Source organism: Lissotriton vulgaris, chromosome 1_2 (assembly GCF_964263255.1).
Source record: "Lissotriton vulgaris chromosome 1_2, aLisVul1.2, whole genome shotgun sequence".
Taxonomy (NCBI): Eukaryota; Metazoa; Chordata; class Amphibia; order Caudata; family Salamandridae; genus Lissotriton; species Lissotriton vulgaris.
Genome location: NC_141686.1, coordinates 239,046,558 through 239,061,835, shown reverse-complemented (window position 1 = coordinate 239,061,835; position 15,278 = coordinate 239,046,558). Strand labels below are relative to the sequence as shown.

Below are 15,278 nucleotides of genomic sequence, written 5' to 3'. Positions count from 1 at the left end.
GGAGCAAGGAAGAAAACTTTTTCATTTCTCCTTGTTAACCCACTTTGCATGTGTGCGCTGCATTCTACAGCACACAGAAAATAGTGGGAAAAGTGTTAAAGGATCGTTTTTGTACTAAAAGGGACCCCTTACAGTACAAAACCTATTCTTCAAGCAACACAAGACTCCCCTACACTGTGGCGCAGGGGTCCGCAATGACACATACTAGCCATTCCATTTTCTAATCTTTATTTCAGCAATACATGGCTGAAAAGACAAGCATACAGTCATAAAAACAGCATTTCACATTTTAAAAACAATGGAAGAAGAAACAAATTCATGCTAATACAAGATCAATGTGGTAGCTAGTTCAAATCAGTCAATAACCTCTACATCAACAGCTTAAAGTTTTCTTTGTAAAGTGCATGTGCATTGCCAAAATATACAATATTCAGCACGCCCCTGCGCTTAAGCCATATCGCCGCAAGAAATTTTGCAACAGCAAAAACAACTATAGGTGACAAATCAGTTTTAAGAATGCGGTAGGCTTGCATGCAGCGTATAATTCGCATGTTTTTACATAAAGGCACGAGCCAGTGCCTCCTCATTTTTCGATATGCAGGGCAAAAAAACATGATATGTATTTCGCTTTCCAGGTCACAACTGCAATCAGGACAATTTTTCGGAGCAGCTGGGGACCAATTACATGTAAAGGCTCTGACTGGCGATGTACCATACCTCCACTGCAAGTACAGCTTCCTCTTAAAAAACAGGGAAAATATCATCCATGACAATTTCAAAATGATACAAATCCTTTTCCTTTAAAAAACGATCAGTTAAAGTGCCGCTGTGTACACTAGATATGGAGGCAGTTAATTTACTTTCATAAAAAAGTTTCAACAAGCTATTTCTTGGGGTCCTGGGACAGGCAGTTTCAGGGTTGTACCATATTTGCGGGAGCCGTAGCTTGATAAATTCATTTTTCATATAAGCGAGCCACTGGTTTTTCAAAGCATTTGGTAAACTTAGAATTTCTAATAATTCCTGTCTATTAGCAGAGAGCTCCGGGGTACTCCATAGTCTCCGCCAGAACACTAAAGGCTTCAGGCCCACGACCTCATCTACAGGCCTAAGTCCCCATATCCAATCTAATAGGTAAAAGGGGAGTACTAGGGGGCAATGTCAACAGTTGCCTGAGGAATTTATTTTCTGTAACAACTATCTCAGCCCTGCAGGCGTACCCCCAAAGTTCACCCCCATAAATGACCGCCCCTCTCACTTGCGTTTTATAAATCTCCACAACTGGTCGAATAGGTTTTATTGTAGAGGTGTTAGAGAGCTTTAGAATACCCCCTGTAAGCTGGGACTGCCTGAGTTGAGACTTAATTTGGTGCGGGGCCCACGTCATGTTTTCATTAAGGGTTACCCCTAAATAGACAAAAGTCTGAACTCTTTCCAGCCTGATTGTTCCAATTACGGGGTTAGTTCTCGAGGCTGCAGGGTGATTGAAAATCATGAATTTGGTTTTCATTGCGTTGATTTCCAAACCCCTTTCCTCACAAAATCCCACACAGCCATCCAAAACCTTCTGTATCCCCATTGGAGATTTTGAAAGCAGCAGGGTGTCGTCTACGAACATAATCGCAGGCACCCTGCTACCAGCTAGTTTGGGGGCATCAGTATATTGTATCCCATTTAAATGAGAAATAACCCTGTCTCACCCCTCTGTCAACGGGGAATTCTGCTAATAGGAGACCATTTCTTCCACACCTGACCCGTGCAAAGTTGTCATGATGGAGCCGTATTAAAATATGCAAGATTTGATGGGGAATGCCCAATTCGGCGAGTACAGCCCATAACTTACATCTTGGGACCAAGTCGAAGGCTGTTCGCCAATCCACAAAAACCGTGTAAAGGCTTCCCCCTTCGATCTTAACTGACTTCCAGAACAGCATGTTCAGCCGGAGAATCTGGTCCATTGTAGATATATTATTTCTGAACCCTGCCTGGTAGGGGCTTAGTATGGAGTTTTCCTCCATCCAGTCATGGAGGCGGTCCAGTATTAACCTGCCAAAGATCTTTTGCGGAACATCGATCAAACTTATCGGCCTCTAGTTGGCTGGGAGCAGAGGTGAACCCTTCTGGAAGATAGGCACAATCTCTGCGCCCAGCCAAGTACCGGGTATTGGCATCCCTCTCAGGACTGCGTTGTAAATAACTAAGAGGTATGGGGCCCATAATGCGGGTTGATGTTTGAAAAGATCACCCGGGAGCTTATCCAGCCCCGGGGCTTTCCCCGCTGCCAGTTTGGAGACATCACTGACCTCCTTCACCATGAAATCAATAGTATCTGAATGCCATATTTGGTCTGGCAGCACCACCCCTAAATCTCCCTCCAGGTTAGTGGGTCCTACTGCGTACAGGGTTCGGAAGTGTTCTTCCCAAACACTTTCAGCTATGTTTGCCTCCACCGCTGCAGCTGGCTCTGCCGAGCCTGTATTTACAATGGACCAGAATTTACGTAGGTCTCTGGCTGCAAGCGCATTGGATAGGCCCGTCCAGTTGTCATGGTCCCATTCCTCTCTTGCGCACTTCATTATGCGCTTATAATTAGCTCTCAGGGTCTGTACTACAAACTTGGCAGCCTTGTGTTTTATGGCAGAAACAAGTTCGGTCTTTGCTCTTCTACAGGCGGAGTTGTACCATGTAACCCTATTACCCTTTATTGGCCACTTAACAATGCAAGGGAAGAACACATCTGACAATTTGTTTATTAACTGCAAAAAGTCCGGAGTGCGCTCCTAATTAATTGCAGCACTGGTCTCATCTAAAATAGGAAGAATTGGAGCATAAAGCTCCGAAACTTGCTCTGGCCTTTCCACTATTTTTCTTCTCCTACCATTAGTTAGGAGCATTCTCAGGTCCGGGGCGCCAATGACATCCAGAGTCTCCTCTGCGACACCAGGCATAATCATTTTTAGACTTAGGGCGTTGTGGTCACTATCGTTACGTGGAATTACAAAGAAATCCCTTATTGTAGCCCAAAATCGAGATTCCACAAATATGTAATCCAGATGAGACTCATGGCCCAATTTGTTAAAAGTACATTTTGGGGGGAGATCTGATTTGACACGCCCATTGCACGCCCTAATAGAGTGCTTGAGTATTAATGACATAATTTGGACCGCCAGTGGTGTCCATGGCCTAGGAAATGGAACCTCCAGTAACGGTATTGCCCAGCGCGCGTCCTCCTCCAGAAGGCCTCCATCGAGCAGGCCTGCCAGTGGCTCGAAGTGGCAATTGAGGTCACCCCCAATCACAAGCTGGGCACCGCTGGGGATGGAACTTATAAATGAGGACAGTTCCTCAACTGTTTTAGACTCCGCGGTGACACCCACTGGTCTAGAATATACATTTACCAGTGCAAGCTTGGAGCCATTGGTCCATTCCAGAAGTACACACTGGACGTCATCAGATAATGCGTTGAGGGTCTTGGCCATGCAGCCTAGGTGGGAACCCACCCAAACTGTGAGGCCCCCCGATGGGCGTCCCTTCCCCCCCATCTCGCTGGTATGGAGAGGGAGGCATAGCCAGTACATGACTTGTTCTCTCTGGCCCATGTTTCTTGGAAAAGACACACATCGTTCCTATCTATAAATGCTCCCCATTCTGGGCAATCGATCTTGTTGCCAGATTCGAAGACAATATTGTTAAAGGGCCCTGATTAGTATAATTAGCGGTACCCCTCCTGTCCCCGTTCGAATCTCCTGTAGTGGGTTCCACAGCCTCCTGTACCACATCAGGAGAAGGTTGGCCTTCCGGCTGGGTAGGCTGAAGAGTAAGAGTACAGGGATGAAATTCTGCACTGTTTATAACTGTTTTGTTATTACTCTCAGCCTGCCTGGTGCGTTCGCTGGTACTACAGCGATCCACGTCAAGGTTCATTATAAGAGGCCCCCTAGGTTTTGTCATGTTGCTGCGGCCTCTTTGTTCTAGACCACCCTCCCACACCACATAGGGGGGGCGTCAATCGACCATGTCCAGGTAGCTAAAACGATTACATCTCAGGAGGGGGCCTGGTAGGTAAATATTAGCATTCCCATCCCCGATCCTACCACTCCCACCCCTAGAATTCACTCTCGTCCAACCATCCTCCACCTCCCTACTAGGACTCCAAGAACCAGGCCGGTAGAAGGAAGACAAAGGGAGGGACTAAATAACAGTATCAAGGTCTCGATATGGCCAGGAGCATATGTGGGAGACTGTTCTTGGATCTCGAAAATTTACCAAAACACAGTCCCCATTAATATTTTTAGTAGTGTTGTCTATCCACTGCACCCTGCGAACCATCAAGATCTCACTGGAGATTTGGGGGGGGAGAGGCCTATTCTTACTCAGCCAGCTAATGACCTTATTTTTCAATTACTGGAAGGATTCCCTGGCTGAAGCCTCCAACACTGGGACCCCTGTTAATACGACCACAAGGGGACTCGCTTTCGGAGGTAAATACATTGCCAACTTGTTTGGCAGACAGCCAACTGGATGAGTTTCCCTTTGGGTGATTTGGTCAGAATCAATCTCTTCCTTGGGATCTCCGCCAATGATTGCATCGGGCATTAGTAATAGTAATAGCAGGGGGCCTTTGTGCTGTAGCTCCTAAACCTGCTGGGGAATTAGGGATGTCAACTTGGGAACCCCCCTGACCCTTCTTGTTCTCCTTTACGCCCTCCCTCAGCATCGTTTTGACCCTTTCCAAGCCATCACCAGCCAACACAGTAGCCTTCTCAATACTAGACAGCCTTAGTTCTATCTGGGCTAGTCTAGCTTCCAGGGGGCCGAGCAGAGCCTTACAAACCATACTCAATTAAGCGATCAATTTGAGCTTCTTGCATGAATACAGAGTTGCTAGTATTTGTATCGACCGTATGAACTTGCCTCTATGGGGCAGCCACTACTGAAGCCCTTGCGGGGGACATCCCAGGGGTTCTTGGCTGCTCATTTGTTTAGCGAGCTTGGCCTTTCGCCCGCCTGATTTGTGGGTAATGCGCTTCCTTTTGGGTATGGCCCCCTCATGATGCCCCCTTAGATTACTACCATTCTGCTTCTCCTGGATAGCATTAACAAATTCAGCATTGACATTAGGCACTGAATTAACTTCCACTACACTTAATTCACTATTGTGATTATTGTGATTACAATGTGAGTGTGCCCCCCCCGCCCCCCCCGACGGGTCTACCCCTTCCTGTACTGCATTGTCCATCATTTCCACGCGACCAACAATGTTTTTATCCACTCCCCTGTCCGGGGTCTTTGCATTCATGATGTGACCCAAGGACTATCTTTTAACGTTTAACAATTCCTGTGAAAGGTGCCTTTCCAGAATTGTAATTTCATTGGATAAAAGTGAGCTGGCTCTAATAATAAAATTACCCAATGTTCCTACGGTATTGCAGGCCGAAGTTATGGTTTTACTCCTCAGCTCGCGGCCAGCCATCTCAATCTGTTGCAAGCGCCCAGGAATACATTTCCTAAACTTGTAGATCTTCTTACCTCACCCTCGGTGGAATGGTTGAAAGCCAAAGGGTATGGCCCGGTCTCTACCGGTCTCCAACGGGCTATAATGGGCCCGCGGTGTGGAAGGGAAGGTCACAAATATAGCTAGGAGTGAGAGAGACGGGAAGAGCAGACAGCATCGCTGCGCGGGCAGCTGGTCCTCGCAGTCCCGCCGGTCTTTGCCCCAGAGTCTCCTTGCTGCCTCGAAACACCAAAGTCCAACACCTTACACGAGCGGTTTTCAACCGGCTAGGATGGGGGCAGGAAGCAGATGGAGGGAAGGCGAGCAGGGCTCATGAAGGCACGCATTCACCGCAGCCGCTGACTAGTGGCTTGCCACTGCTGTTTCCATTTCCTGTTTACAGTGTGCTGCTAGCCGCGGTGGAACCCGTCTGCCTTTCGAGGCTCACCTGTAAGGTGTTCCCCCCGTGAGGTGTTCCCCCCGAACTTGTGTCGGAGCTGCCACTATTGCGGTGGTTGAAATGCGGCAGTTGAAAGTTGGAGCAACACGATGCGACGCTAGGGGAGGAAGCCACGAAGAAAACCACGCTATGACGGACGCAACCGCATTTGGCACCCTGCTGCCCCGTGACTGCCCATGGCTTCCAGAAGTTGTGTAGAGACCCCGCTGTTTGGGGGACAGCAGGGGCAGCGGGGTGGGAGAGCGAACCGGGAGCCGGTGGTTCAGCGTCTTCCACCTCGCTTGTCGCTCGTCTGCGGCCGACTGCAAGGCAGAGTTCAGTGTGTCAGCTTAGGGAGAGAGCAGAACAGCGCCACATCTTAGTAAATACAGCGCTGATCTAACCTCTTTTTTACACAACCCAGTGAAGCAGTTTTTCCTGCTGCACTGCTCTGCATTTGTTCGATGTAAATCTGGGTCATTTTTCTCTTAACTTTGTTTAGAAAGATGTCACTCGTCATCCCCAAAAAGAAGACAGATAAAGCCACAAAAGCCTTCCCCAGGGGAATGTCTGGTGCTACATAAAACATTCTCCAATGAGTAAATAAGTAACACACTACACAAACTACTTATTGTCGTAAGGCTTTCAATGACTATGGTACTTTTACTCAATGCAGTAAAAGTGGAGACATTTATTTGCCTCTCTTTTCCAGGAAGAAGCAAATCAATAGCTCAATTCATGTAACGTTTTTACAGTTCATTTAGGTGCCGATTCACAGAACTAACTTAAGACAAAATCCTAAACTTACTACTTTTGGTATTCACAGAAGTTAGAATTTTGTCTTAAGTTTGTCTTAAGACAGACTTAAGACATACTTAAGTTAGGATTTTGTAGGGCTTTAATGAGACATCAACCCAACACATTAGACTTGTTAGAGTCTCAAAGTAAATTTGTATTGATCTAGTTGCACCATTTTCATGTACGATTATCTCCAAGTCCTTGCTCCAACCTTCAGTGGGTATTTCCTGTCCAGTTATGCCACCTTTCTTCAGTAGTGTACACTTTTCTACCTGTATCTCACCATGGAGACCGATTTTCTAGGTTTATGGTGAGATTACTGCCCAGGGCACAAGTACACACAGGAGACGTCATCTGTAGCGTTCTCCCCATCCAATGTACTTGCCAATGACTACTCCACACCTAGAGCTTAATATAACACATCTTTATTCTTCTTCCACATGCAACTGCACACACAACATTCTCATCCTGCATTCACTTCACTACAATCTAATGCTTATCTCACAGTTCTATGGAGTCCATCAGTAGCCACAAGGGTTCCGTCATTACCAACTCACATGAAACTACAGCGTCTACTCACAATCTTCACAGGGTGGACACCCTCCACCTTACCAAGAAGTCGGGCCCCTCAGAAATACGTTGAACTCTTCCTGGTGTCATTTTCAGACAACGGGACTGATTCAGCAGTACCTGCATGTTGTCTGCTTTCATTCTGAGCAACAACATGCAGGCAATGGGACTTTGTTACTTTAAATTCTAGCTGGACCCAAAACAAAGGAAGAAGTTAAGGGGCCATCAGTCCTTCTTTTGTTGGAGTACTCTGGCTGGAAGTTATGTGGAGCTTCACACCTACATACAGATGCAATAATAATAATAATAATATGAAATTTATAATGCGCTCAGCTTACCCAGGGGCGTCCCGGCGCAACAGACCAGAAGGGGAGACTCAGCTAATCACTACTGAGGAAACAAGTGGGTCTTAAGAAGTTTCCTAAATGGTAGGATCTTGGGCTCTGAGCGAATCCTGAGGGGCAGAGAGTTCCAAAGAGACGCCACCTGCACCGAGAAACGCCTGCCCCCAGAACGAGCTTTTCTTACTCTCGCTGACTGCAAAAGGTGTTTTTTGGTCCGAGCGCAGCGGACGTGGGGGTTTATAGGGACGGGCCATATTAGCAAGGATAGGGGGGCCTTTGCCATGTAAAATTTTATGGGTTGTACATAGCGCTTTAAATTTCACCCGCTCCTTCACGGGGAGCCAGTGAAGCGCTCTGAGGGCAGGAGCAGCAGACTGCCTTCTGGGAACATCCAGAAGGATTCTCGCAGCTGCGTTTTGCACCTGTTGGAGGGTTTTGAAGGTCGCTTCGGGGGCACCGAGAAACAGCGCATTCCCATAATCGAGCCTCGATAGAATTAGGCCACGTATCAACAGCTTCCTTGCTGGATCAGGAAGCAAAGGTAGCACCTTTCGGGCTGATTTCAGTAAGCCAAAGCAAACCCCTGCGGTCTTCCTGGCATGAGTCCTGAAGGACAGATCTTCTTCCAACCATACTCCCAAGGACTTGATCTCCTTCTTGGGGGATGGTGGGTCACCAAGAGACCGGGGCCAACAGGTCGCAATAATGGAGGGACTGGGATTGCCCAGGAGCATCAGCTTGGTTTTACCTCCATTGAGCTTTAAGGCAGAGATAGACATCCAACGATAAACGTTGGCGAGGCAGTCGTGTAAAACCTCAGGTTGTTCCGCCAGCTGAGTGAGGCCCACCACCAGCTGAGTATCATCAGCATAGCTGATGATCTTCACCCCCGAGGGGGCAACCACTCTTTCAAGTGGAGTCATATATATATTAAATAGGGTAGGGCTCAGCGATGAGCCCTGCGGGACTCCACATTGAAGAGGGATTAGGGCAGATTGCTCTGACCCTTCCCAGACTTGGTAGAAACGGTCAGAGAGAAAAGATCCCAACCATTTCAGGGCCGTCCCTGAGACACCTACCTCTGACAGACGTTGGAGGAGCACTTGGTGACTCACAGTGTCAAAGGCGGCACTCAAGTCCAGGAGGATCACTGCCACTGACCCTCCTGTATCTAGAGTGCTCCTTGCCTCCTCCACTACTGCCAGCAAGGCAGTGTCTGTTCCATGGCCGGGACGGAAACCAGTCTGGGAGTCTCCTAGCAGGTGGTTAGACTCAAGATGATGAGAGAGCTGACGGTTAACCAGCTTCTCTGCAATTTTTGAAAATCCAGGCAGCAGTGAAATTGGCCTAAAGTTGGTCAAGTTGGATGAGTCCATTCCTGGCTTTTTCAATAAGGCCTTCACCACAGCCTTTTTCCATCTCTGGGGCACTATGCCCTGCGTGAGTGAAAGGTTCAAGAGGTCAGTCAGAGGAGTTGACAAGGTGTTAGCCACGAGTTTAAGATGTTTTATGGGGACTGGGTCACTCGGGGAGCCACTCTTCATCTCTAACAGGACTTTTATGACCTCCTCTTCCGAGAAGGGGCCAAAGGATGCTAGCTCAATCAGGCGACTTGTAGGACTAGTAACCGATTCATCGCTTTGAGGGATAGTAGGTAAGGAGGATAATATTTTCTCTATTTTAGAGTGGAAGAAGCTGGCCAGTTCCTCACATTTTTCTTTGGGATTATCGTGCAACACTGGAGGGACCGGGGCTTTCAGACGTTCCTTGAAGATTTTAAACGATTCTCCTGAAGAATTGCTTGCTCTCTCAATCCGATCGCTAAAGAAAATCTTTTTAGCGTCCTTCAGTGCGCTTTTATATTTCCTTAGCTCCCTTTTATAATTGGCCCGGCTTTCTTCCGTCCGCTCTCTCCTCCAGGCACGTTCAAGCCTTTTACAAGAGGTTCTGATGCACCCAAGTTCGGGAGTATACCAGGGAGCAGAGCCAATTCTTCTCTCCCTGACAAGCCTCCTTTTATTTGGGATCAGTAAGTCCAGAGAGTTGGTAAGCCATTCGCCCAAGAGCTGATCAGCAGTGTTGGGGTCATCTGTGAGGTGAGGACAGGTTCTAGATAGCTCTTCCGCCCAACTGTCCACCGGGAGCTTCGACCAGAGACGTTCCACAGTATGTTGTCTAGGAGGGGAAACAAAGGTACACAGAATTTTTTTTACTTTACATGTACTTCAGAGAGTCCTGGTTTTGGCTTTGTTTAGTCCCTCCATGTAAGAGATATGCATGCACTGTACGAATGTCAGAAGTGTTGTTCTGTCCAGGCATTTACACAAATAATAATTTAAATACCACTAATTTGTCTTATTTCTTTTATAGTGCTACACATCCCAATCCAGAGTGTCGGAGCACTTTACATCGCACATAAACATTATACATTGACAATAAATCATATGTATGTAAATCAATGTACAGGATGTGTTACATAATACAGTCATGATAACAAAGTGTAGAAGTCAATTGTCCTGTATAGCTTACTGTGCTTTATTAGATGGATTACAATTTCTGAACTGCATGTAACAAATAGGTCTTTGGGGCATATTCATGGGCCCCTTGCGCTGCCGGAGTGCCACTTATTGTGACACTTCAGCGGTACAAATCGTGAAATCCTATCCATGAGGCCACGCAAAGCCACTTTGCATGGCTTGGAATGGCTTCATATATTTGGAGTAAGGCAAGCAGTACAAATCGCTGCCTTGCCTTACTCTGCGCTCAGGAGGCGTTCCATGGGCTTTGCAGTGAGTGTTCCCACGCAGCACCCATGGATTTTGACGCTGCCCCAGATTTACAAAACCATGTAAACCTGGGGATGCACCAATACCTTATTACTTCTGAGGTGAGAGATAACGAGGAGAAGTGTGGCTCAATGGTTAGAGCCTCGGCGGGTCCTGGGCTCAAAATTCCACGGACCTGATAATTCTCGCATCGGTGCCTATTCTAATCATCGAGTCCCACTCTGCAACTCTGGGCAATAGCTTGCTTAATCTCCACAACGGCCCCAACAGGGCTGGGATGCCTGGTTTCACCCTGGGGGTGCCCAGGAGTGGACGCCTCACAGGGAAAGCCAGGACGGGTTCCACAGCGGTTTTTCGTACAAGCGCCTTGAGACCCTTGCAGGTGAGTAGTGCGCTATACAAGTATCAATTTACATTTAACGAGGGGAGATAACTTTATTACTCCTGATTTTTCCTCTTTCCATGAAGGTGCCCCTTCCTACACAAAAAACAATCCTGCCGACAACACAGGCACGCTTGCACCATGGTTTTAGGGTGCCTGCATTGACGCTAGCCTGCCAAAACGGTACCAGCTCTTGAGGAAAGGACAGAAAAACACTGTGTTGGATAAATATGGTGCATTCATTCCCTTTCACTTTGACTAAAGAGCAGCGCAGCAAGGTGACTTGCTGAGCTGCCGGGCACCAAAACACCAGAAATGAGGCTCCTTGTGTTAAAAGCATTAACCCACTTACCCATCCACATAAAATAAGAATCTCTCATCTACATCTTATATGATATGCTCTGCAGGAGACATCTGAACCCTCTTTGTTACTCTGATTCAAAACTGGGACTAGACAAAACACAGATCACTCCAGCAGTGCATTAATCTCCAGAGTTATTTTACCATTATTATTATTCCCTGAGATTTACTGGGCACACAAAGATCTAGGCAGTGCCCTATCCCCATAAGATATTTTAAAATGCTGACTTTGCAAACAATTGAGCAGAACAGATTTACTGACATGTTTTTCCTCATTTCCAATTTCTTTGTGGCAGATTTTTTGGCAAAATTCCAACGTAAAATCTTATTTGTTAAACATTGTAATGCACTCAAATGTACTCATGATAGACCTGCTAAACATATGTGATGTCTTAAGATCTGATGTCACTTCTTGTGATGTCACTTCCTGTGAGGTCATGGACTGTGATGCCACTTCCTGTGAGGTCATGGACTGTGATACCACTTCCTGTGATGCCATGTGTGATGTCACACTCTGTGATGTCACTCGCTGTGATGTCACTTGCATACTGTCCACTTCTTTCTATAGGACTTGTACCCTAGTACTGCCCCTCTGCCTGTATCCCACTGCTCTGTCTGGTTCCCCAGATCAGCGTTGAACATATTCACCCGTTTACATCTCATTTTTTGTCTGGCTTTCCAGGACTGTTGTCCTTGTCCGTGAAGTGGTACTACTACTCTCTGGATCAAGAGCCCAGGAGTTGAATACAGACGAGGAGATCTCAACCTGGATCAAGAAGAGGATGACACAAATGATGGATAACAAACCTCAGCCATTCGACTTCAGCTGCGTCTCACGGTACCTGACCACGTATGGAGTGAAGGTGAATATTCAGTTTACCCAATGCTGATGGTGTGAGCAGTGGAGCGATTTCACCCTATTTCTACGGCATCATCTGGATCAAAATAGACCTATTCACCTTCTTTCTTTCCTCTCCCCAGGCCAGGCCTTCACTTCTTTGACATCTCTTTTTCATGTCATTTCAAAGACTATTTGTTTTCTCTTTGCACTCTTTAAAAATGAGCAAACATTGCAACAGAGAGTAGGGGAATTTGGTGATTGTAAATACCACAGAGCCTCAGCACTTCTTCTAATACCACAAGCTCTAATTAGTGGGACTAGTTTAGTGTAGTGCATTTGTAGAGTGCATGGCTGCCCGAGGGCTTCCCAGCGCTAAGGAGAATTCTACCACTGAAATCCTGAGCCATTGCATAATTAGCGGAGAAATATCCAGGTTTTCAGATTTTTTCTGAAAGAGGTTTCGTTTGATGCAGCTCGGGTTTCAAGTGGGCGGGCATTCCACAACTTGGGTATCAGATGGGCGAAAGATCTGCCACCCCATCTAGCCCTTTTAATGCTCGTTGTCTTAAGGAGCTGTTGGTGGGTGGATCTGAGGTGTCTAGTTGAGGTGTACCTAGATATCAGAAAACCTTGTAGAGTAGACCCTATGGTACTTACAGAAGAAGGTAAAGTGGATCAGACTCTAGGGAGAGGACTCGTCACAGGGGCAGATTAACACATTGGTGGGATCAAATTGGCCTAGCGGAGAGCTTAAATGCCACCTCACAATGCCAAACCTAAATGTAGTTAATAATCTGTGCCCGGTGGTATCCGTCCAAGACAGGTACGGTTCCTTATTGGGGGTGGTTTGAAGGTTAACATCCCTGAAAGAGATTGTTTTGAATGTTTCACATTCCTCTCTGTGCTGTCTATTCCTGGTTAAGAACGCTTTCCTGACCCACATTAGGTCAGCCTTAGATATGCTGGAGGGGGAAGAAAAGAATTCAGGGGCATATAATCAAGGAACGGTGATAACATTAACGCCGCTTTAGCCGCAGGAAACTGCCCTTAATACAGGGATAATGGGCTTGATAATATGCTCTTGTGAATTCCCATAGAAGCCTATGTTCTGGTGTGAACATGGGTTTCTATTGGAATTCACAAGGGCATATTATCAAGCCCATTATCGCCGCTTTAGCTACAGTTTCCTGCTGCTAAAGCGACGATAATTTTTTTTTTTACAATCAATTTTATTGGGTTTTGAATTTGAATTCAACAACAAACAGCACCATTTAGAGATACATAGTACATTAGCAGGATAGGAGACAAACACATCGCAATGACATCAAGATCACAGAAAAGAAATCCAGAATAGCATATCCATGAACACCTGGAGAGCGGACCACAATATCTCATTCGTCGAGTACCCCAACCCATTTCCCCCACATGCGACGGAATTGCTCCGGGCACCCCCTGGCTATGTATAGAAGCCGCTCCTGCGCAGCACACCAGTCCACCCCCTGGCGGCAGCACCTTAGATTGGGAGGGGCGATGTCCAGCCAGTGAGCAGCAATGTTCCTCTTGGCAACCACCAACGCAGTATTGAGGAAGAGCTTCTCAGCCCTGGAACCGTCCAGACTGTCGGTGACGTCACAGCAGAACACGCATGGGATCAAGGGGCACCTTCCAGCCCAGGACCCCTGTCAGGTCTTGTGTTTACAATTCCCAATACCCCTGAATTGCATTGCAGAGCCACACCATATGATAAAAGTCAGCGCGGGGTGGGAGCAGCGGGGGCAGTTAGCATCGGGCATAAGCCCAGGGCGGTGGAGACACAGAGGTGTAAGGTAGGCGGCGTGCAAAAAATAGACTTGGACCAGGCGCAGTCTTGCTGATACCGCAATCGTCCTAGGGGCCATCAGGGCATCTCTCCAATCCTCATCCTCTAGAACCCCGAGCCAGCCCACCCACTTTTCTCGGAGCAGGGAAAGGGAGTTGGGATTATTGTTGACGATTGAGCGGTAGATCCGAGAGACTTCACCCCTCCCCAGATCCCCGGTCAGGACTTGCGCCTCAGGCGGGCTATATTCGGGCAGAGACGTGCCATCTGGAATGTGGGAGTGATGGGCGTGGCGCAACTGTAAGTAGCGAAATAATTGAGAGGGATGGAGGGAATGCCTAGCCTGTAAGTCTTGAAGGGATCGAAAATGGGTACCGCTACAGACGTCACCCAACAATGATACCCCAATGAGGTCCCATTGTCAGAACCCTGACAGGGTGGCAACTTCGCAAAGTCTGGTGCCACACCACAAGGGAGTGTAACGAGTCAGCCTGCCCACCCATTGAGTATGTAATGATGCGTGCCAAGCCAAGAAAGCTCCGCGTGTGACCTCGGGAAGAGCACGAGGAACCGTAGCCCCATAAAGCATCCCCTGGATAGAGGAGAAGCCCAGGATGTGAAGCTCCAGGCGACACGCCAGGTCGGACCAGCCGCCATTGAACCAATCATGAATCGTGAGTAGACGAGTCGCTAAGTATTAGAGGTAGAGGTTCGTCTCCGAGACCTCCATCAAAAGGTGGGATTCGGCATTGGGCCAGGGCCAGCCTGGACCGTTGACCCCCACAAAGGAATTTCGTGGCCATGCCATCCATCTCCCGGAGCCAAGATCTAGCACAGGAGAGGTGTGTGTTCTGGAGCATGTACAAAAAACGGGGGAGGATCATCATTTTGTATAGGGCAATCCTACCCAAACGGTTCAGTTGCATCGTGCGCCACTTAAGGAATTTGGTGCGGATCTGCCTAACCAACGGGGTGACATTGAGCTCCCATGCAAGGTCAGGGAGAAGGGAGATCCAAATCTCCAAGTACTTGAAAGACAGCCGCCGAAGTGGAATTGACGAATGCCAATCAAAGCACTCGCGTGAAAGATGTAAGGGGACGAGGACGGACTTGGACGGGTTAAGCAGCAGGCCGGACGTTTGTTCAGAAATGGCCAGTGCCCGAAGGCAGCGAGGTCCCGAGCGAGCAGGGTCAGCCAAAAACAGCAGAAGGTCGTCCGCGTATAACGCGATCTTATCCTCTTCCGCTAGGCCGGGCCATCTCCAGCCAGTCAGGGAGTGGTCGCTGCGGACAAGACAAGCGAACGGCTCCATAGCTAGAGCAAAAAGGATTGGGACAGAGGGCAGCGCTGCCGCGTACCCCGTCCAATGGTGAAGGGGCGGGACAGCGCACCATTAACAAGGACCTGCGCCCGGAGACTGCAATATAGTAACCACACCAGATTG

The 15,278-nt window shown here is 47.8% G+C and overlaps 1 protein-coding gene across 1 annotated transcript in view; it reads left to right on the top strand.

The window, feature by feature from the left end:
- The window catches only part of LOC147736415 (uncharacterized), a 465,378-nt gene that overhangs the window by 359,478 nt on the left and 90,622 nt on the right, over positions 1–15,278 (top strand). The window contains exon 26 of the mRNA XM_086953155.1: positions 11,856–12,036. Within this exon, the coding sequence (XP_086809281.1) occupies positions 11,856–12,036 (181 nt within the window). The remainder of the gene's footprint in view (positions 1–11,855; positions 12,037–15,278) is intronic.